Source organism: Rhinoderma darwinii, chromosome 1 (assembly GCF_050947455.1).
Source record: "Rhinoderma darwinii isolate aRhiDar2 chromosome 1, aRhiDar2.hap1, whole genome shotgun sequence".
Lineage (NCBI taxonomy): Eukaryota > Metazoa > Chordata > Amphibia > Anura > Rhinodermatidae > Rhinoderma > Rhinoderma darwinii.
In genome coordinates this window covers 605407640-605432549 of record NC_134687.1, presented here as the reverse complement: position 1 = coordinate 605432549, position 24910 = coordinate 605407640, and the positions used below count along the sequence as shown (strand labels likewise).

The following is a 24910-nucleotide window of genomic DNA, read 5'->3' as shown; positions in this document are numbered from 1 at the left end:
CATAGATTAAAAATGAATTTCTGCAAAAAAAAAATGAAATTTTAAAATTTCACCTCCACGTTGATTTAATTTCTGTGAAACATTTAAAGAGTTAAGAAACTTTCTAAATGCTGTTTTGAATACTTTGAGAGGTGAAGATTTTAAAATGGGGTGACTTTTTGGCGGTTTCTAATATATAAGGCCCTAAAATCCACTTCACAACTGAACAGGCCCCTGTAAAAATTGCCTTTTGAAATTTTCTTGAAAATGTGAGAAATTGCTGCTAAAGTTCTAAGCCTTGTGATGTCATAGAAAAATAAAAGGACGTTCAAAAAACGATGCAAATATAAAGTAGACATATGGGGGATGTTAATTAGCAACAATTTTGTGTGGTATAACAGCCTGTCTTACAAGCAGATACATTTACATTTAGAAAAATGCTAATTTTTGCAATTTTTCACAATTTTGGTGTTTTTCACTGATAAATATTGAATTTATCGACCAAATTTTTCCACTAACATAAAGTCCAATGTCTCACGAGAAAACAATCTCAGAATCGCTTTGATAGGTAAAAGCATTCCGGAGTTATTACCACATAAAGTGAAATATGTCAGATTTGAAAAAATGGGTCTGGTCCTGAAGGCCAAAATGAGCTTGGTCCTGAAGGGGTTAAAGGGGTTTTTCCAAAGTCATTATTTATCGCCTATCCCTAGGATAAGTGATAAATATCGAATCAATGGGGGTCTGACTGCTGGGACCTCCACCAATCACAAGAACGGACTTTCCTTGCCGTCCCTGGGAGCCCCATAGAAACGGAGCAGTGGTTGAATATGCGCACTACCGCTCCATTTTTATGGGGCATCCAGGAAAGGCAAGGTATTTATCACATATTCTGTGGATAGGTGATAAATAATGACTATCGGAGAACCCCTTTAAGTCTCCCCTAATAGAAATAGCTGCCAACATGCTAAGAAAGCGAATACAAATGATTCTAACAGCGGGACCTATAGAATCAGGTGCCTGGTTATGGCGGCTACCTCTGCTCCTCCCTGTAAACACCCCACGGTCATCCATCCTGCATGAAGAAAGGGAATCCCCCATAAATTTGAGCCCCAGATACCATTCTACAAATGGCTTCGTCTGCAGACATCCTGCCTCCATAGTACATCAATCCGGTTATTGCTGCACACTGCAATCTGTGTTCTCTTCAATTTATGTTCTGTGCCCGAATACCGCCCCCTTTCTCTTGGTGTAGATATAATAAATGTTTTTCTGATAAGCACCAGTCCGATTTACTGTATGCTAAAAGTGTAATGTATAAATACATGAATAATGTCACAGGCTGCAGTAACAGATGGTCCGTCCCGCTCCTCCACTCTCTCGCCTGAAGTCTCAGCGGTGGGAGAAGGAGACAGACTGTCCGGCTCTGCTGACAGCCTCCTGTCAGCCAGCAGATAAGAAACCACTAGATCTACAAGAAAGCTGGGAGACAGAGGCCAAACTAGTATTACGTTACATTATACATGACCAAAAGCAAAAGGTATAAACACCATCACCCTGACAACGTGTACTGCATGCCTGTCCGCCATATCGGTGGCGCTGCTGACACATACGTGATGTATGACTACTCCTCTGTATTACACATCTGTTCCATAGTCATCAGGGGGTCATCAAGTATCCTGTGGCTTCATCCCCGAGCTCATTCTGAAGGCTACTTATGGTCTATTAATAAGTATGGGAAGATTGTTCGTAGACTATATAATGTCCCCCCTCCTGTAAATTATAAGAATATTAGAAGTCATGGAGGAATTCTGTGTCCATACAGTAGGGAGTACATCATACATTTACAATATGCACCTCAGCTGCTGCAGAACCCTTGTTTTAAAGAGGAAGCGAGAGCTTTGTCCATTATCGATTGGAAAACATGAACCGCTTTTTCTTAAAAGGGGAGGACTGAAGTAGTGAAGGAGTTTATTGCCGTACCTGCCCCCAAAGTGTTCCTCATACAGTGCCAAGCATAAAGTGCCCCATCCATATAGTGCCAGCCATAGTGTGCCTCCAAAAGCCAGCTAAAACTGCCACCCCAGTGTTAAACACAAAGCGCCAACATTGCCAGCCATAGAGCCCTCCAGTGCTATTCATAGCATGGTTTAGAGAACTGTTAAACTAGGGGCCAGGTTATGATCAGGTTACATAGGCTCGGAAATTGAGACCTCTCATAAGAAAACTGAAGAAATTCCTCACCACTGTCTAATGTGTGAAAATCTTAAATGGGTTGTATGAGATTCTAAAAACGTGACCGTCTGCTTCTAGAAGCAGCGCCACTCTTGTCTATGGGTTGTGTCTGGTATTGCAGTATTCACTTTAATGGGACTGGGGTGCAATACCACGCAGAGCCGCCATGTTTTTCTTTAATCTCATACCACCCTGTTGACAAACCAAGAAGTAGCTGGGATAACTTGGCTAAGATTCTGTTATTTTCTGCTATTGGAACACTCATTGGGAAGGCATCTTACAAGAAAAGATTTTTCTCATATTACAGAACTATAATCCTCAGTCTTTTGTCTGGTGGGAAGTCTAAGGCTATGTTCACACGGAGTATTTTGCAGGCGGAATTTCTGCCTCAAAATTCTGTTTGGAAGTTTGAGGCAGATTTTCCTCTCCCTGCACGCCGCGAAAATTGAGCGCCGCGGGCATAAAACGCAGCGAAATACTCTTTCTATGCCTCCCATTGAAGTCAATGGGAGGTCAGAGGCTTAAACGCCCGAAGATAGGGCATGCCGCTTCTTCTTCCCGCGAAGGGCGGTTTTACCGCTCGCGGGAAAAAGACTCCTCCGCCTCCCATTAAAATCAATGGGAGGCATTTTCGGGCCATTTTTGGCACGGATTCCGCGTCAGAAAACTAGTCAAAAAACTTGTGTGAACTTAGCCTAATAGTGTCTGTCCTATATTTCTCTTGGACGAAGTTACATAGTTACATGGTTTGTACGGTTGAAAAAAGACACGTCCATCAAGTTCAACCAACGGACGGGAAAAGGGAAGGGAAACATTTCTACACATTGACATAGGAGCTTATATTTTTTTGTTCTAGGAAATGATCTAAGCCTTTTGTAAAGCCATCTACTGTCCCTGCTGTGACGGCTCCTGCGGTGACTATTCCATAGATTCACAGTTCTCACAGTAAAGAAAGCTTGTCGCCTCTGCAGGTTGAACCTTTTTTTCTCCAGACGGAGGGAGTGCCCCCTTGTTTTTTGAGTGGGTTTTACGTGGAACAGGATTTCACCATATTTTTTGTATGTGCCATTAATATATTTATATAAGTTAATCATGTCCCCCCTTAGTCGTCTTTTTTCAAGGCTAAATAGGTTTAATTCTTTTAATCTTTCCTCATAACTTAGATTCTCCATGCCCCTTATTAGCTTCGTTGCTCTTCTTTGTATTTTTTCCAACTCCAGGGCATCCTTTCTATGAACTGGAGCCCAGAACTGAACGGCATATTCTAGATGAGGCCTCACTAATGCTTTGTAAAGTGGTAATATTATATCCCTGTCTCGCGAGTCCATGCCTCTTTTAATACACGACAATATCCTGCTGGCCTTTGAAGCAGCTGATTGACACTGCATGCTGTTATTTAGTTTATGATTTACAAGTACACCCAGATCCTTCTCAACAAGTGACTCTCCCAGTGTAGCGCCCCCTAGGACATATGATGCATGCAGGTTGTTCATACCCAGATGCATAACTTTACATTTATCTACATTAAACTTCATTTGCCAAGTGGACGCCCAAACACTTAGTTTGTTTAAATCTGCCTGTAATTCATGAACATCTTCCATAGTCTGAACTATATTACATAGCTTGGTGTCATCTGCAAAAATAGAAATAGTGCTATTAATCCCATCCTCTATATCATTAATAAATAAGTTGAATAATAGGGGTCCCAGCACTGAACCCTGGGGTACACCACTTATAACCGGTGACCATTCAGAGTAGGAATCATTGACCACAACCCTCTGGATACGGTCCTTGAGCCAATTCTCAATCCAATTACAAACGGTACTTTCCAAACCTATAGTCCTTAATTTACCCATTAGGCGTCTATGAGAGACAGTGTCAAATGCCTTTGCAAAGTCCAAAAACACTATATCCACAGCGGCCCCTCTGTCTAGACTTCTGCTCACCTCTTCATAAAAACAGATTAGGTTAAAGACTATGATTATAGCGTTTAGCACTAATGACCATTTAGCATTCTGGAAATAATCGTTAAGCGGGCTGTCCCAATGGATGGACTCCTATGCCCTATTAGAACCTATGGAAGACTCCACTGTATTAACCAGGGGGGAGATCTGCTGGAACACACGGCTTAATCTTTGGAGCACAAGGCGCAGCCATGTATTGCTTCACTACATGTGTGGCTTTCCGTAGCTTTTCCTAGTAGCATGTTTACTACCGAACTTCATCTGGACAGAGCTGTTGACATGCAAGAAACCAAAGGCCCACATTTACTAATGCTGTCTAAAAGGCAGGTACAAAATGTGCCAAATTTATCACAGTAGTGCACGCTGCATGATAATTTTGGTGCATCTTTCATGACCTGTTAAACTTTTTGCTTCATTTGGCCGTTGCATGGCATCAGAGTGGCACCCGATGCTTTTCACGGACCCATTCACTTAAGCGGGTGAATCCGGTACGTGAAAACGAACCCGACTTTCTTATCCGTGGAAAGATAGGACATGTCCTATATTTCCACGGATGGGGGCCGGCTGTCGCACACTGCTTTGATTTGGCTAACCTTGCGCTAGAATTTTGAGCCAGTTTTTGTGTGCATTATTGGTTCACGTTGGTGCATTAAAGACAGGCCCCTTCCCATTAACCCCTTCCCTGTGCATGCATTCGGGGCCCTAATGACGAAGCAATTTTTTTAGTTTTTCCATCGTCCCATTCGAATAGCTAAAACTTCTTATTTTCACGTGGACATGGCTGTATGACTTGTTTTTTGCGGAATGAGTTGTATTTTTCAATGGCTATGTAGAATTTTTGGGCTATGTAGAATTTTTTTATTAACTTCTTTTTTTGGGGGGGATAAAAAAAACCCGCATTTTAGCCATTGTTCTATGCATTTACTTTTACGCCGATTACTGTGCGGCGTAAATAACATGCTACCTTTATTCTATGGGTCGGTACGATTACGGTGATACCAAATATGTATAGTTTTTTTTCAATGTTTTACTACTTTTGCACAATAAAAACACTTTTATACAAAATAATTTTATTTTGCATCGCCGCCTTTCAAGAGCCATAACTTTTTTATTTTTCCGTCAATGTCGCCATATGAGGGCTTGTTTTTTGTGGGGCTTCATTGCTAACATTTTGGACTACATGGGACTTGTTGATTAACCTTTTTTATTATTATTATTATTTTGGGGGAAATAGGAAAAAATAGCATTTCTTATTTTTATTTTTTACAGGGTTCACCTTGCGGTTTAAGTAATATGATAACTTTATTTTTTGGGTCATTACGATTGCGGGGATACCATATGTGTGTAGTTTTTATTTTAGTTTTTACACTTTTACAAAAAAAAAATTTTTGAATGTGTACCTTATTAATTTTTTATTTTACATTTTTTTTTCCAGTCTCACCAGGGGACTTCACTATGCGATCTTTAGATCGCAGATATAATGCTTTCGTATACCAGAGCATTATTGCCGGTCAGTGTGAAATTGACAGGCATCTATTAGGACATGCCTCTGGCGCGTCCTAATAGGTATATAGCCAGGGCAGACCTGGGGGCCCCCGGCTGCCATGTCACCCCATTGGATGCCCGCAATTGCATTTGCGGGCCGCCGATGGGTGACAGCGGGAGCTCCCTCCCTCTGTAAACAACTCAAATGCAGCGGTCGCTAATAACCATGGCATTTGAGGGGTTAAATGGCCGCGATCGAAGTAAACTTTGATTGCTACCTTTGGAGCATGAGCCCGGCTTTCATCAGACAGCCGAGCTCCGGCTCCAGCCTGCACGGGACACCCGTGCAGGACGTTGATTAGACCGCTGTGAAAAGGCGGCGGCCTAGAATAAAGTCCTTTTAATGACCGCCGTCCAGATGACCTTTCTTTATCCAGATACAGTAGTAAATCTGCCCAAATGTGTCTAAAAAAAAAAAAGAAAGAGATAAAGCAACTTTGCAATAAATCGTAATTATTTTTTTTCCCCGTTCTACAGCTCTTTTGCACATCTATGTGTCTCCATGGTAACACACCAAACCCTGTGTGGTCTGATTTTGCATTTAATAGGAAAAAGGGAACCGGTGAGAGAATATGAATATATGATTAGTCTATAAAGGGTTTGTTTGTTGTCTGTTACCATGGAGACACATGGGTCGCTATGGGATCTGTAGAAAACAAACAATAGGGAATGTTTCATTTAGACCTTTTGCAAAGTTGCTTTGATTTTCATTTTAGATGAATTGGGCGCTAAGACATTTTTTTCGGCGGTTACGTTTCTCCAGAAATGTGTTTGTCCCTAAATGTTGAGACGTATTATAGGGGTGGAAGGTTACATGCAAGGCTAGATCCCATAGCAACACATGAAGCGCTACAATGTGGCAAACATGGAGGATTGCATACATCCGTGTTGGACTGGTATACTTTGGGCACACTGGCGGAAATCATTTGAAGGGCCTTATAGCTATACAGAATATGTGGATTGTCACCCTATCATAACCTCTGCTGTTATCATTACACCCATACAGAGTTATTTAGGAGTGATCCCTGAATAGTCCTCACAAATGATCTCTAAAATCAGATGGAGTTGTGCTGTCGAGAGAATCCTTAAAGGGATTGTCCAGAATTTAAAAAATAAGTTCTTTTTTTTTCTTTTTATTTATTTTTTTCAAAGAAACCGTTCCATGCCTGTCTGACTTGTACCTGGTATTGCAGTTTAGCTCTTTTTCACTCGAATACAGATGGTGGGACGAATAAGCTCATGCTGTAGACCTCTGAAACCAACTTGCCTAATCCCCGTTTCTTACTAGAGATGTTGGCGGACAGTCTGGCTGGGCTTCCTCTTACAAAAACCTTAATGTCTATTGCCCGTTTTAGGAGTCCACCGGTAGATGTGGTGATTTCCATTACACAAGGGTGAGGAAGAAAGCGTCGTTTAACTCTAGTTAGACAAGATTTACAGCACACAACTAAAGTCTGATTTAAACTGGCAGAATAGTGCCCACAACGAGCGCCGATCAGCGATATAACAATTCGATCGGCGCTCGTTATCAGGCCGTCAATGATGATTTTATGCGCTGACGGCAGCCAAAAACGGAGCGTTTGCTAGTTTGTCGGCTGGTCGCTGCCCTGTTTCCACGAGCCAATAATCGGGAACAAGTGTTCGTAGGTTGATGATAACCTGTGTCCATAGTAAGGGTATAAAGGGGAGGTTGTTGGGGGTTTGTTCGCTGGGACCTCCATAATCCACCCGATCAGTCACAGAAGGGAGGCAGATGCGGCCTCTGCTCCACCCTCTGCGGATGACCGGATTACAATGAACAGGGGCCTCCTTTATTAATGATCATGGAGGCATCAGGGAGTGGAACCCCAACAATCTAAAACTTCTCAGGTCAGATTTAACAATCCTTGATCCAATATGAATAATTGTGAGATAATTGCCAACGTAAATGCCCAAAAGATCAACAATAAATGTATTAAATCGTGGAAATTGTATTGCTTATCAAATTGTTAAAGGTTTTTTTTTTTTTTTTTTTACATAAGAGAAACTGTGCCAATCTTGTCCATGCATTGTGCCTCTTGTTCTTTTAAATGGGTCTGAGCTGCAATACCAAATACAGCCATTTACAAGATTGGCGCTGTTTCTGGAATAAAAAGCAGCCCCTTTTTTCTTGTCTTATGTAACCCTTTTGTGTTCACACAGAGTTTTTTACAGGAGGAAAATTCCTCCTGCAAAAACTGCTCCAGTAGGTTTTTGCACAGTGGTTTGACAAAAACTCGTCAAAACACTCGTCAAGGTTTTTTTTTCCTCTTTCTGACCGATTGAAATGGGGTTTTGGAGGCGGAAACCGCCCCAAGATGGCTCATGACACTTCTTTTTACTCACGGTAAAAAAACTCGTCCAACTCCCATTGAAATCAATGGGAGGCATTTTCGGGCGGTTTTCGAGGAGTTTTTTGGCGCGGTTTCCCGCGTCAAAAAACTCGTCAAAAAGCTCAGTGTGAACAGGGCCTTATAACGTAAATAATTCTCTTCTGAGTCTTTCCATTTAACCTCGTTGCTACTGAAATCGACTTTGCGTTGTAAATTGGTCCTCGTACTTCCACTAGCTGTAATGACGTGTATTTCCATCTCGTATTCGGGGGAGTTTTGTGCAGACTCCTTGTAATCCCTGCACGTCTGGACGCAGCCTCTGTAACATACTAGCGACCTTTCTTGACTACAGGCCGTGGTTCTCCAGAACAGTTTGGCTTTGTGCGCTGTTCATTACCGATATTTGCACAGTTCTTTACTCTCTGGGTAATTTGCAGTGACTAAAAATGGACAGACTGAATTGACCTCTGCGGCTGTGTCACAGTTTGGATGTTATAATGAGCTTAGATATCAGGATAGATGTCGTTTGCATGAGGCCTCTGCCTCGGGGAGGTTGTATATGCTGCTGTATCCCCAGGTTCATTCTGCAGGCTAAATAGTCTACTGATTTAAAAACCTGTCAAACAGAAAAGATATTTAGGGTGAATTCACACGTCCAGGTTTTATTTAGGTTTTTTTAAGCCAAAACCAGGATTGGATTTTAAAGAGCGAGAAGGTATAAAGGACCGATACTACTTCTCCTCACTTGAATCCACTCCTGGATTTGGCCTCCAAAAACGGCTTTAAAAAACGGCTTTAAAAAAAACCTTAGAAGGAAAAAAAAAAAGCTGACTTTTTTTTTTTTTTATATCAGTCTGCAACCTTTTTTTGTTTTTATTTTTTGACATTTGGTGCATGACATCATTAGATATAAGTTTGTTGTATGAATGTATGTAAATACAGGTTAACAGTGGTGGATTAAATAGTCCATAGACCTGGGCTGTTCCCCAAACCTTGGCCTAGCTTACCCGTCACTGCCCTGCCACACAGTATCTATTGTCAACACCACATTGCTGGCATTGACAGCTGGTTTGACCAATGCAGACCCCTAACTACAGACCCCAAAGCAAATTCCCTAAACTAATACAGACTCCAGACCCCTAAACTAATACAGTCCCCATACGCTTACACAGCAGATTTCCTCCTGTGGAGCCTTGCCGCTCTGTCCTCTGGTACAGGTCATGTGACCTTGTGTGCGGACCCTTTTGCAGGTCCTACACAAAGCAGTTTGGTCTCGGTTTTTGCCCCGATTTGCAGCAAAGCCTACAACTGAACCGCAATGTGCTTAAAATCTTTGGGCAGCCATGCCCCCCCCCGGAGCCTAGGACCCCGGACAGCCACCCAAACTTCCCGGATGTAAAACTCCCAGACTAGCAGGAATTAATCGTTAGGTGCTGAGATGTAAGGGTATGTTCACACGCCCTATTTACGGACGTAATTCAGGCATTTTACGCCTGGAATTATGCCCGAAAAACCGTCTACAAACATCTGCCCATTAAATTCAATGAGTCTTACAGTGTTCTGTGCAAACGGGCTTTTTTAAATAGACGCCCGCCTCAAAGATGTGCATGTCACTTCTTGGGACGTAATTGGAGCCGTTTTTCATTGACGCCATAGAAAAACGGCTCCAATTATGTCCGTAATGGACGCCCGAATAACGCGTGCACTTGCAAAAATGTCTGAAATTCAGGAGCTGTTTTCGCCTGAAAACAGCTCCGTAATTTCAGACGTAATTGGCGTTGCAGTGTGAACATACCCTAAGGGTACACGTCTGCTAAAAGTCAGTTAAACTTGCCAATTCTATCTAAAGTGTATAGGGCCTCCTGACCCTCTCAATGGCAGATGTTGGGGGGGGATAGGGCATATTGGAATTCAGCATGCTCGATCCTTTGTTTACACAGATGATAGGCTGCTGCCAGAGGTGTCTTACAACGTCTTATCCCACTCTTCCGACGAGTGATCTCTCTCCCTTTCTTTCTGGATGGTACTGTATTACGCTGTGGATTCTCCGCAGGAAAATCCGCATGCAATACACATCATGTGCAGGGGGCCTTACTGTTCCCCGGCATCCTGGTTCACTCGGCGGTCTCCTCTTCCTTCTCGTTCTGCACCTGGCAGGCGCTCCGGCCGCAAAAGCTCTCAACTGGGTCCTAGCACGCGCGCTGACCCTTGCATTCTTATAGGGCCAGCGTGTACCAAAATAAAATTTTCCCAGACACCCTAGATATAAAGGACCTCATCTCTCAAGTAATTTTGCTGTAGCAATTTGCTTCTCTTGAGTTCCTTTGTGTTCCTAGTCATGCCTGCTGTTTAGTGTTTGAATTTGTGTGTACCGGCCTTTTTTAGACCATCCGTGCGTGCCTTCCCTGACCTATATCTACACTTACCCTGACGAACCTCTGCCACTTGCCACTCTCCAGACCACTCTGCTTCTATTCACATCAGCCCTCCCCAAAAGAGTTTACTTCCGGGGTAGCGACCTGGGGTTCCCCCGCAGCAAAGTCCTTGGTGAGGATGGTTCACACTGCCCCCTGCTGGCCCAGTTACAGCCCATTCCTCGGGCTTTGTGACCTATTTAATTCTTTGCAGAGACTTTAGTTCTGCCGTGCCAAATCAAAATGTTGGAAGATCACGTGGTTATTGGTCCTTTTAGTTCAGTAGGCTGTAGTGATTGCACTGAGGCGTGAGGTGCTCTGTTCATTGCGCCTCGCTCATTGAAGAATTTGCATCAAGACTGCCTCGTCCACTGTATGCGGGGGAGGGGGCGGCGGGCTAATGTGTATAAATACAGGTGATGGATGTCCTTTTTGACATGATTTTCACTGTATTATTTTTGCTGGCATTGGTGACCCCTGTGACACTCACCACCGTGTTCTTGCCCTCTCGCCTGCATGCTGATTGTTTTATAAATGTGAGGTCAAAGTACTAGGAAGCAGTCAGCGCTATATATCCTGTTTCTGATTGCAGTATATTGTGCGAGGGACAATGTATGTGCTGCCATTGACTCGGTGCCAGTTGTACCACCGTCTTCCTGTCATCGGACGCTGACTTCCTTCTAATTCTATTCACGCTTTCCTCAGATAGCGCCTCATTATTCGGAATTCCTTCTATTTTAATATCTTCAAATATCAGCTTTCCATTTTATTCTATTTAGGGATGACGGCAAATAAACGTTTTCCTATTTTTAAGATAATTCAATATATTTTTTTATTGTTGTAAAAATTTTTACTTAAAAAAGGGAAACTCAAGTCACACATGAAAAAATAGTCTAACACTTTGTGGGTAAATTATCACGCAGAATGCTAAATTTTTCGTGGGGTGTGCCAAAATGTATTAGTATTATTTAAAGTCAGGTGCGCCATTTTGATGCAACTTGTTTTATTTGCAGCGTTTTTGCTGTAATAATTTCCAATACATCTTACATTAATGTGGTGATCTCAGTATGCTTAATATGCGTTCTTTAATTGAACATGGTAAAGTCTTTGACCTCCTTAGGCTACGTTCACACGCAGTTGACTTGCAGTAGAAAATCTGCAGCGGAATACACTAGTAGCAAATTGGATAACATTTTCTGTGCAGAAATTGACCTCTGCTGTAGGAAGTGCACAGATTTTCCCTTTGAATTCAATGGGGAACAAGAAATCGAAATGCGAATCCTATTGTTACCGATTTTAGGGGCAGATTTACCTGTGGATCCACAGCACAATCCGCCAGTCCAGATAGTAAAATAAGTTGACGTGTTAGATTAGATTAGTATAGTGCTTTGTTTTTTTTTGTTTTGTTTTTTAAGACACTCGGCTGTTCTAGGCACCAAAATCTGTACCTTTTTTTTTTTTTTTTTTTTTCCCCTCAAATTTTTCAAAGCCGCAAAGATTTTTCTAAACGTTAGTGATCGTGATCGAGGTGTACTCTCTTTTCATACTAAGATCTTGTTTTCATGCCCTGATTGTCCTCCTGACCACATCTATAACCTTCATAACCCAGCGTATTATTCTGTTTTTACCTCCCCAAATTCGAAGAACTGTAACTTCTGTTTTTGTTAACATCGCTGTGAATCGAGATTTCTTTTTTTTTTCTTTCTCCATTTTTACTGCTTCCCCTGCAAAATCCGCTATTTTAGCGTCGGGGCTCCGATGAGACAACCCCCTTAATTCCAGTAGCCAGCGCCATACATTTACGGCTCTGAGAGGGTAGCTGTTAAACATGACTGATCAATTTTAGTTGTAATTTCAATGTCAAAAATGAGTGCAAGAGGATATTTACTTGACCATAAATTTCTCCGTAGAAAAATCTGATTAATCTAATGAGGTTAATGTGTTGACTTCTGCCGCCTGCACAAGGAGAAGACCTCGCTGGTTTTGTTACGAATGATGACCGTGTTAGATAAATATAATAATACATTATGTAATCTCCTGAGGCTTCGAGGTCTCCATTGTAAGTGAAACGCTCGCAGTGGTTTGTTGTGATACTCTGACAACTCTGCTTCCTCTACCCGGCTGTGACTCCAAACACATCTGTAGACTTGTCAAAATAATGTTCAGTATCCGTGTCCTGATGTCTCGGGGTGATAATCGCCACAATTTTAAAGAGCTTTAATCTTGTGCAAGTTATAAAACTCGAACATGAGGAAAATAATTTGGGTTATATTATTGTAAAGATTAAAGGGTTTGTCCATCTTAAGCATTATTTACCAGTGAACATATAGAAATCTACATAAAGAGTAATTATGTAAATATATTACATTACATATTTCTAATAATTCTGTATTATGGTCCAGAGCTGCATTTATAATTCTGCTGGCCACAGAGCTGAAATCTCCAAGCCCCCTTGTTCAGTGTCTACTCAGAGCTTACTCTGGTGATTTGTATGATTAGCATTGTACTATAATGTAGGAAAAACTGTCCCTGCATCACAGGCAGAACCAGCCTTAGGTTAGATGGCACTATGTGCAGGATGACTCTTTGCAAGTTCCCCCTTCCCATAAAGAAAAATAAAGTTTTAAAGGTCTTTTCCCATAATCGATATTTAAGAGATGGTCCAAGCTAAATTAAATAAAATAAATGTGCACAAGGCTCCGGGACCAGATGGGTTACACCCTAGAATTCTTAAAGAGCTTAGTTCAGTTATTTCTGTCCCCCTTTTCATAATATTCAGAGAATCTCTAGTGACTGGTATAGTGCCAAGGGACTGGCGCAGGGCAAATGTGGTGCCTATTTTCAAAAAGGGCTCTAGGTCTTCCCCGGGTAATTATAGACCAGTAAGCTTAACATCCATCGTGGGGAAAATGTTTGAGGGGCTATTGAGGGACTATATAAAGGATTATGTGACAATAAATAGCATTATAAGTGACAGCCAGCACGGTTTTACTAAGGACAGAAGTTGTCAAACTAACCTAATCTGTTTTTATGAAGAGGTGAGCAGAAGTCTAGACAGAGGGGCCGCTGTGGATTTAGTGTTTTTGGACTTTGCAAAGGCATTTGACACTGTCCCCCATAGACGCCTAATGGGTAAATTAAGGACTATAGGTTTAGAAAATATAGTTTGTAATTGGATTGAGAATTGGCTCAAGGACCGTATCCAGAGAGTTGTGGTCAATGATTCCTTCTCTGAATGGTCCCCGGTTATAAGTGGTGTACCCCAGGGTTCAGTGCTGGGACCACTATTATTCAACTTATTTATTAATGATATAGAGGAAGGGATTAATAGCACTATTTCTATTTTTGCAGATGACACCAAGCTATGTAATATAGTTCAGACTATGGAAGATGTTCATGAATTACAGGCAGATTTAAACAAACTAAGTGTTTGGGCGTCCACTTGGCAAATGAAGTTTAATGTAGATAAATGTAAAGTTATGCATCTTGGTACCAACAACCTGCATGCATCATATGTCCTAGGGGGCGCTACACTGGCGGATTCACTTGTTGAGAAGGATCTGGGTGTACTTGTAAATCATAAACTCAATAACAGCATGCAGTGTCAATCAGCTGCTTCAAAGGCCAGCAGGATATTGTCGTGTATTAAAAGAGGCATGGACTCGCGGGACAGAGATGTAATAATGCCACTTTACAAAGCATTAGTGAGGCCTCATCTAGAATATGCAGTTCAGTTCTGGGCTCCAGTTCATAGAAAGGATGCCCTGGAGTTGGAAAAAATACAAAGAAGAGCAACGAAGCTAATAAGGGGCATGGAGAATCTAAGTTATGAGGAAAGATTGAAAGAATTAAACCTATTTAGCCTTGAAAAAAGAAGACTAAGGGGGGACATGATTAACTTATATAAATATATTAATGGCACATACAAAAAATATGGTGAAATCCTGTTCCTTGTAAAACCCCCTCAAAAAACAAGGGGGCACTCCCTCCGTCTGGAGAAAAAAAGGTTCAAGCTGCAGAGGCGACAAGGCTTCTTTACAGTGAGAACTGTGAATTTATGGAATAGCCTACCGCAGGAGCCGTCACAGCAGGGACAGGAGATGGCTTTAAAAAAGGGTTAGATAATTTCCTAGAACAAAAAAATATTAGCTCCTATGTGTAGAAATTTTTCCTTCCCTTTTCCCTTCCCTTGGTTGAACTTGATGGACATGTGTCTTTTTTCAGCCGTACTAACTATGTAACTATGTATATCTGATCGGTGGGTTCAGAGATTGAGCTTACCTCTATTCGCCCAATGTGACCTGGAGCGGTACTGCGCATGCTCGACCACCGCTCTATTCACTTTCTTTGGGGCTGCCGCTCGTTTATCTCCAGCAGCCTCGTAGAAAAGGAATGGAGTGGTGGCCGAACACTGCTGTACCGCTCCATTCATATGTGGTGCTCAGGGACGGCAAGGTAAGCCTGTTCTCTGGATCGGTGAGGGTCCCGTCTCGTTGTTAGGCACTCGGTTTATACAGCCCTCGCCGTATACGGTAACTCGTGTTACGAATTGTTGGTACAGATTACACACCAAAAATCGGCAACCCTATACAGTACAATACAGGTAAATGGGATTTAGAAAAGCTCATTCACACATAGTGGAAATAAAGCCATGTGGATATAACAGCATGCCACTTATTGGTCCTCCCACAGTCAGTCTGGGGTACGCTCACTCTTTCAGGCATTCGAAGTTACTGGAAGATTGCTCATTAACACAACTAGGGTCAGGTGTACACTCGTTTGTCTACATAGCTACAGTCTAATGTATATTCCCTTGTCCACATAGCTATGGTAAGACGTAGGTTCACTTGTCCACATGGCTAGGGTCAGAGGTAGACTCGCTTGTTCACATATCTAGGGTCAGCTGTATACATGCTTGTCCACATATCTAGGGTCAAGCGTACACTCGCTTGTCCACGTATCTAGGGTCAGGCGTACACTCGCTTGTTCACATATCTAGGGTCAGGCGTACACTCGCTTGTCCACGTATCTAGGGTCAGGCGTACACTCGCTTGTTCACATATCTAGGGTCAGGCGTACACGCTTGTCTACATATCTAGCGTCCGATTTTATGCTTGCTTGTCCGCATAGCTGCAGTCAGCAGTACACTCGCTTGTCTACATAGCTAGGGTCCAGCGTGCACTTGCGTCAGGTGTACGCTTGATTGTCCACATACGTATACAGACACACACAAATCTATATTTACGTATTATTCTGAGATGTTTTGTGTGATGTTATAGCTGCATGTAGCACTAAGACTGCACCTTTGCTAACCCCAGGCACCCTGAGACAGTTGCGTCATATGTTTCCCCATTGCTCTCTCCTTTCTCCCTGCACAGACAGGTCAAGGAGCCATCAGCAGCTCTTCATCTCATATGTTACTCCTCAAGTGCGGGGAGCTGTTTCAGCCATCAGGTAAGAGCTACTGATGGCTCCTTGTACTGTCTGCGCAGGGAGGAGAAAGGAGGGAGATGCTGGAAATTATAGCGTGGTGGAAATTTGGGTCCAGCAGAAGTGCATTGTCTTATCAAAACAACCAGCAATGGCCCCAGGTCCTGGTGTGTGCTGTGGATCTTAGCAGCACCCCCTTTGCCAGGGTAGGGTGACGTGCCCTATGCAGCTGCACAAAGGAGCTCAACTGAGCTGTTTGGGTGTGTATAAACAATCTTGCTGACTATTTCTAATAACAACCAGTGGAATTTTGAATGCAACTAATTACTTTTGATGTCGGTTATCTGCAGGGGTGGGATTCAAATTTTTAACAGGTTCCCTGTTTTGCAGACTAAGATATACGTGACGGGGGGATCGCGGTATTTTGCGGTGTATCGCGCCATGTAAAATTATTCTAATAAAATAATTCAATTACGATATTCCAAATACGCCCTATATTAAAGTGGATTTTAAATAAAGAAATTCCCTGTCCAGAATGTTTGTGTGGATTTCCACGCTATGTATATAATTACAGAAGTGTACATACCTACATACATACATACCTACCTACCGACGCTCATTATATTAAACTCACCCATTACGTATAGACCTATATGCGCACATTGAATATCCTAAGCGTGCTCCGCCCATTTAGTTAGGGTGTGCACTGTGAGAAGGGTGGAGGACAGTGCGGCGTGCGCAGTAAGCCGCAACGACTCTCCCGGCTAATGCACAGATACGGTGCCACTAGCAAGCTCAGTACATGTATACAGCACCAGAACCAAGCTCAGTACATACATACAGCAGGTATTAGAGGCAATGAACAAGGAGGAATGAGATCTCCAGCACTCTTGTAAAATAAACGATTTATTCGGTCATTTAAAAAAAAAAAAAACAGAACCGTTTAAAATTATCACGGGACCACGCTTATGCGTTTCAAACCTCTAAGGTTCTTAATCAAACCTAAACCTGATTAAGCACCTGAGAGGTTTGAAATGCATAAGCGTGGTCCCGGGATTAACATTTTAAACTGTGCTTGTTCATTGCCTCTACTTGCTGCCGACTCAGGACCTTTCTCTGGATATCTACGAGCACCATCACCATTCACAACATGGTCTGGACAAACAAATGGAATAATGCAGTGGAAACGCGGTGAGCGAACTTTTGTATATTTTTTCTATTTGCTACATACGTACGGCACCAGAACAAAGCCAAGTACATAAATACAGCACCAAAACCAAGCTCCGTCCATATATACTCACCAGAACCAAGCTCAGTACATATATACAGCCCCAGAACCAAGCTCGGTACATATATACAACACCAAAACCAAGCTCCGTACGTATAAAGTGCACCAGAACCAAGTGCAGCATATAAATACAGCAACAGATCCTAACTCAGTGCATATATACAGTACCAGAATCAAGCTCCGCATATAAATACAGCATCAGAACTAAGCTCAGTACATATATACAGCACCACAACAAAGCTCAGTACATATATACAACACCAGAACAAAGCTCATACATATGTACAGCACCAGAACCAAGCTCAGTACATATATACAACATCAGAACAAAGCAGCATCAGATCCAAGCTCTGTACATAAATACAGCACCAAAACCAAGCTCGGTACTGTCTCTGTAGTGTATCGTTGATCGGCGCTCGTTTGCTCCTGTCACACAGAGCTATGGATGAGGACGAGTGGCTGTTACTCAGATTCCTCGTCCCCATACATGATTTTCATGTCGGCAGCGCGTCTCCCTGTTTACACAGGGAGATGTGCTGCTGACAACGATAATATTTTAGTTTTTCAAGACGATACGAACAGCAGATGATCGAGTGTTTGCGCGTTCATCTGCTGATCGCTGCCCTGTTTACACAGGGCAATTATTGGCAACGAGCGTTCTAAGAATGCTGGTCTGCCCGATAGTTGCCCAGTGTAAAACCCCCTATAGTGCCTCTCATGGAGCCCCCTGTAGATAGTGCTCCCCATAGGTGCCCTCTGTAGATAGTAGTGTTTTCTGTAGATAGGCCCCCTGTGGCGTCCCCTGTAGATAGGGCCCCCCGTGGTGTACCCTGTAGATGGGGCCCCCTGTGGCATCCCCTGTAGTTAGTGCCCCTATATAGTGCTCTCCTGTAGTTATTGTCCCCTATATAGTCCACCCCTGTAGTTCGTGCCACCTATGTAGTTTTGGTTGGTGCCACCTTTTAGTTTGCGCTCCTTATATAGTCCTCCCCTGTAGTTAATGCCCCCTATATAGTCCTTCCCTGTAGTTACTGCCCCCTATATAGTCCTCCGCTGTAGTTATTGTCCCCTATAGTTAAGGCCCCCAACACTGACCACAATAAAAGGAAAAAAACATATGCTTACCTGTCCCGTTGCTGCGCCATCCTCCAGCGACGCAGTTCTTCAGCGGAACGACGCAGCGGCGCGACTGCATCATCACTAAAGCGCCGAATGGCGAGGCATCATGTGCTCCGCCAGGGTAGCGTTTGTGAACTCCATTGTCCTAAGGACGTGAATACAATTGAGTGCAGGGGAACGGCTCCGGTTTTCCGCTTCACCCCGGTTCTGCAAACCGGCTGTAATTTTAACAACTGGCTTGGGGGAACCGGGGCGAACCGGCTAGATCCCACCCCTGGTTATCTGTATACTTAATGTGGGCAATCTCCCATTCAGGATCATCCTCTGTTGGCTAGAGCGGAGTACTGAGCTTCAATACCAGAGACGGAACACGGAATGGTCTGATAAAAGCTGGAAGGACCTTCAAGGTGCCATGGTTTAATCGTTCTTCTAATTGTGATCTCAGTGGTTACACCTGCACCTGTCACACAAGATGTTTTAGAACCTCTGAATTTGGTGATGTCTTGTGGACAGAAAATAACTATATAACATTTTTCGGTAGGTCTTTATATTGGGTGCCAGTTCTCGTCTGTTTCACACATACGTCACGTTTATAAAGCGTGTGCGCCCAGATAGACGGCAATATATATTACTCGATATTCATATTTATCCATACACCATTTTTGTGAATTTAGTGCGTGTCCAGTAACCACTGCAACAATGTACGTTACTATAATGAGACTTCTATATAATGTGCCGCAGGGTTTTCATTCTGATATGTGTTAACAATTCGCTTATACAGTATGAGAGTCGCAAAACAATAATATAAGGCCTTTCAATTGTGTCGTTGGTTTTCTCGTCTCCGATAGTTTTTACTGTATTCCGTCGTGTTTAAAATTAAATCTCTTATTTTGACTTTACTGCAGTAACATTTGCAGTGTGTAAAAGAGGAGACAACTGCGCTCTAAACACTTGAGCCTTGTTCATAGACAAGCGACGGAGGTCAGAAGGGCTAAAATCGTGATTACCCCCACAACACAAGCCACACAGACAAACGGAAAAAAAAATACAGCCGTAAGGCTCTGTTCGCGTTTGCTTTCGTAATAAGTCACAACGCTCTGACTTATTTTGGGGTTTGTCTGGTTCCAGCGTGGTGGTCATCATTTTCATGGGGAAAATAGCGCTGCATGCTTATTATCAGGGACCGTCTAAGAAGTAGGGATTGTCAGTAAGCCCCTTTAAACCCCTTGGCGACATGTAATTAAGGCTTCGTTCACATCTGCATCTCTGTTCATGGGTTCCGTCTGAGCTTTCCGTCAGGGGAACCGATGAACAGAATTTGTATCACCATTGATTTCAATGGCGACAGATCCACCGTATTGAGCGCGTTCAGCGCATGATTTCAAAGGTGACGGATCCTGTGCAAATGGTTTCCGTTTGTCACCGTTGTGCAAGTATTCCGTCATTTTGACGCAATGGATACCGTAGCCAACCGCTATTTATTCCGTCAAAACGATGGAACCCTTACACAACCGAGACAAACAGAAACCATTTGCACCGGATCCGTTAACATTGAAATCATGCACTGAGCCCACTCAATACGGTGGATACGGAGCAGGTGTCGGCTGTATGTTAGAGCCGACACCTCACTGCAACGGCCAGGATTAAAGAGAACTCCGATGCTGGCTGATTCCCCCAGGATCAGATAGCGGCCGAGCATCTAAGCTGTTAGAGTGGTCATCCCCCTCTGTCATCCCATCGCTTTCCCCGCGAAGCAATCGCGGGGTGCTGATGATTTCCATGGCAACCTAGTGGCCTAATGAAGACCCCCAGGTCTGTAATGTTTTTCCTTTTAAAGCCTTTCAGAGGCAGGGCTTAATATGAGCTGGTTAAAAGTACCATACACTGCAAAACGTAAGTATTCCATTGTGTGGTACCAGCGATCAAACGAGTCCTAGGGGGACTAAAAGAGTGTTTTTGAATTTTATGTTTTTGTACATTAACCCCTTAATGACCAGCCTATTTTAGACCTTAATGACCAGGCCATTTTTTAAGTTTTTCCGTCGTCACATTCCAAGAGCTATAACCTTTTTATTTTTGCGTCGACATCGCTGTATAAGGTCTTGTTTTTTGCGGGACAAGTTGTATTTTTTAATAGCAACATTTTGGGGGACATATTATTTATTTAACTTTTATTAACTTTTATTTGGGGGGAAATAGAAAAAAACCTGAAATTTTGCCACTCTTTTTCGCGTCTTAAATCTACGCCGTTTACCGTGTGATATAAATAACACTAACTTTATTCAGCGGGTTGTTACGATTGCAACGATACCAAATTTGTATAGTTTTTGTATGTTTTACTACTTTTACACAGTAAAAACGCTTTTTTTTCAAAATTATTTGTTTTTGTGTCTCCATATTTGAAGAGCCGTAACGTTTTTATTTTTTCGCCGATGCGGTTGTATGAGGGCTTTTTTTTTGCGGGACGACTTGTAGTTTTTATTGGTAGCATTTTGGAGTAGATGTGACTTTTTGACCACTTTTTATCACATTTTTTTAAAGTCAGTATTCACAGAAAACAGCAATTTTTCCATAGTTTTTTATTACATTTTTTACGGCGTTCACAGTGCGGGTTAAATAATGTAATAGATTTATAGTCGGGGTCGTTACGGACGCGGCGATACCAAATATGTGTAACTTTTTAACTTTATTTTGTTCTTTTAATAGTAAAGCATTTTGTGAGGGGAAAAGCTGGGTTTTTCATTTTTTTTCACTTTTTTTTAAATTAACTTTATTTAAAAAAAATTTCACTTTTTTACTAGTCCCACTAGGGGACTATAATATGCGATTCTGCGATCGCATTTATAATACACTGCAATACTTTTGTATTGCAGTGTATTACTGCCTGTCCGTTTAACACGGACAGGCATCTGCTAGGTCATGCCTGCGGCATGATCTAGCAGGCATTCACTCCAGGCAGACCTGGGGGCCTTTATTAGACCCCCGGCTGCCATTAGAGACACAGACACTCGGCGATCGTATCGCCGGGTGTCGGTGGGAGAGAGAGGGAGCTCCCTCCCTCTCTCCAAAACCACTCGGATGCGGCGCTCGCTATTGAGCACCGCATCTGAGGGGTTAAACGGGTGAGATTGATACTAATATCGATCTCACACGGCAGAGCAGGGACGCCCCCAACCCTCAGCTACCTCTGGCAGCTGAGAGCAGGGAGATTTGACAGCTCCCTGCTCTGTTTACTTATTCCGATGCCGCGACGTAAAAAGTCTATGGCATCGGAATAAGGCCCGTTAGTGACCGACGTAGAAACACGATGGGCCGGTCACTAACGGGTTAAGAAAACCTTCAGCAAAATTAAAAAAAACATTTTCCCATTTTTCCTCTTAAGTAATGTAATGCTTTCATATCAGTGGATCGTCTGTGTAATACAGGACAAGGGACACTCTTTGTAGCTGCTTTTACTCTGGCCAAGAAATGAGGATGATGAACAAGGGCCCCCTGAATTCACTAGGATATGGTAGACAAGCCCTTTAAAGTTTTGAATGGCTGATTTTTGTAGGTCCTCTCCAGCCTATGGTTCTCTAGCAGCTGGGAGTTGTAGTTTCTGAACAGTTGGAGGGTTACTAGGTTGGAGACCACAATTATAAAAGATGACCCACAGGAGAGTTTCCTTTGCTGATGCTTGTTCATGGTTGTATTTATCCTGTCCTGTAGGACGACCAATTGACGGTTTCCATATCATCTCCGCAACCCTAGGAGATTGGTCATTGTTGGACGTCTCTCCTCGTTTTGCCAGCTTTGGACTTTTACCCAAGTCTGTAGACAATATAAGTGCCTTGGGTCTTCTCATGAGAAGGATGGACAGGTATGGAGGTCCTTCCCATCTATTTATGTAGGGAGGTTGACATCTACTGTATTGTGCTTCTTGACGCTTTGTTTGGCGAGATTCTTATTTTTCACATGAGGACAACGTCTCACATTGGCAGTGTAATGTTCTGCAGCTTTAGCATTTTGTGCCTACTCTCTCCGTAAGACGATGAAAACCTTTATCCTTGGTGTTGATTTCTCCACCATAAAGGAACAGAAGCTTGCTTCTTCCCGCAGCACGTCTTACCATATAAACAGCACATTAAGATATAATTACTAGACGATGGATAGATAGAGCATGAATTTGGGATGGTTTCAGGGGAATGTTTTCTTTGGAGGGAGCGTTCAAGCACTTGGGGCCAAACACCACTTCCTTCATTCCTCCCCCTCTACCAGTTTGATGATCGCACTGGGAATATCATCGATGCTCTGACCTGAGCTGCACAGGAAGAGAACACCTAGTCCTCGGTAATAACAATTTAACTCAATTTTCGGACTTTGGAAAAGTGATATTAAATCTTGTTTTTCTGCAAGATCCAAACTTTTTTTTTTCCTGTCCAAATTATTATTTATTTAAATCTCTAACTTTAAATAAATTTTGCATATAATACAATATCTGTACTGTAATGAAGAGTGACATTTAGACGTGTACATCCAGAGCATAAAACTATTTATTGCTGCAACATAAATGATTGTCTAGTAAACCAACAAACTTAAAAAATACTTCCCTTATACTGAACATCTGCCTTTTGAATATCTTTTTTTATTTTAAATCTAAATCGGTTCAGAATTCTGTGCTCAGCGCTTTGTTTTTCTGAAATAGAGCTTCAAATCCCAGACTATAGATTTAAAAGATAACCTGCTGTAGCCACCACTAGAGGGAGCTTATGAGCATACTGTTATACATCGAACTCAATAACACAGTAGGCAGTACACTCTCCCTGGTGGCGGCTGTAGGAAGCCAGCGTGTTGTCTTTGCTGGGGATTTGGAACTCTGTATCAGAAAAATAGAGCTCCGACCACTATAAAAAAATATGTTGAGAAATTTCGAGCGCAGAATTCAGGACCTAAAAACAACAAGGTGTTAATAGGTGGAAATACACCTAAAATAAAACAAAAACATAATGGCCGCATTGTGTAGAGTGACAACGCATTACAATTTCACCAGTTCTCACGGTCTCTTGTGTGGATGTTGGGTGACAACCAGTAAGGCCTTATGCACACATCCTTCACCGTTTTCATGTCCGTTGAAATCCATCTTGTGTGTTGAATGCAGAGAACTTTGGCACGCCCTGCTGTTGCTGGCCAACAGATCCGTGAAAAATGGACGGCACACGGATGCCTTACGTGTGCCCTCCATTGTTTTGACGGACCCATAGGCTTCAATGGGCGAGACGGACACTGAACAACGGACAGAAGTAGGACATGATCTTTTTTTTTTTTTTTTTTTTGACGGAACGTACTCATGGAATCTTTAAAATAACGGAAGTGTACATGGCCCCATAGAAATGACTGTTTCAGTGTGCTATCCATTAAAAAAACAGATAGCACACTGAAGAAAGTAACTGAAGTGGGCATGAGGCCTTAGGCTCAATGCACACGATGCGTATAACAAGCGGCAAATTCCGCAGCGTAATAACGTACCGGCAAAGTCAGTGACATTTCAGGAAATCTCCTGTGCATGCTGCGTGTTTTTTTCTGCAAGTAAATGGACCTGCGGTGCATATTTTATAATCCGCAGCATGTCAAGCGTTTCCGTTTGTAAATTGTAGCTGTCTAGTTTTAAGGAAAAACGCACCGATTTTACGCATCAATTTTTTTATGTGCGAATTCCCTGCGGCTTTGATGCATAATACGCAACGTGTGCACGTAGCCTAAAAGTCGCCATTTACAATTCCCATAGGAATTGCCAACCACCAAGTGGACGTTGTGGGATGCTGAGGAATACACAGTAAAAGCAAAAAATATATAAAAATGATCAGTGTTTTTATATGGAGGCAGTTCTAGGAATATTTCGGAGACGTTTGATTAAAAACGACTGCGTTCATGGTAATACCAGTGTGACCTTCCTTACTAGCATACGTGTGTTCATACATATAATGCAGGTGACGCGTGCACTGATCTGATAGTAATGTCTTCTCTTTCAGTGATATAACATACAGCGTCCTACTAGAGGCCGTCACTGCCCTTGTGGTGTTCCTGTCCTATCAGCTCTTCCGTAAGGAGATTATCCATGAAAGCATCGTTCACAAACACCTGATGCAAGGCCGCTGGTAAGTCGCCATTATACACAACATTCAGCTCACCAGCGTCTTTAGGGCAAGGTGGGATGTTGCTCCGCGGTTACGGTAATACTGCAATTTTACTTGCATGATACCAAACACCGCCATGTAACCCATCTTTAAAGCGTATATTCACCTTTAAAGAGGCTCTGTCACCAGATTTTGCAACCCCTATCTCCTATTGCAGCAGATCGGCGCTGCAATGTAGATTACAGTAACGTTTTGTTTTTTTTAAAAACGAACATTTTTGGCCAAGTTATGACCATTTTTATATTTATGCAAATGAGGCTTTCTAAAGTACAACTGGGCGTGCTCGAGAGATCACGCTGTGACGTCACTCACTTCCTGCCCCAGGTCCTGCATCGTGTCGGACGAGCGAGGACACATCGGCACCAGAGGCTACAGTTGATTCTGCAGCAGCATCGGCGTTTGCAGGTAAGTA

At 42.6% G+C, this 24910-nt stretch overlaps 1 protein-coding gene across 4 annotated transcripts in view; it reads left to right on the top strand.

Annotated features, from left to right (window-relative positions):
- DYM (dymeclin) overlaps nucleotides 1-24910 on the top strand; it is a 343122-nt gene that overhangs the window by 100263 nt on the left and 217949 nt on the right. For all 4 annotated transcript variants that reach the window (XM_075840896.1, XM_075840904.1, XM_075840919.1 and 1 more), the window contains one exon: nucleotides 24334-24459. In XM_075840896.1, the coding sequence (XP_075697011.1) occupies nucleotides 24334-24459 (126 nt within the window). The remainder of the gene's footprint in view (nucleotides 1-24333; nucleotides 24460-24910) is intronic.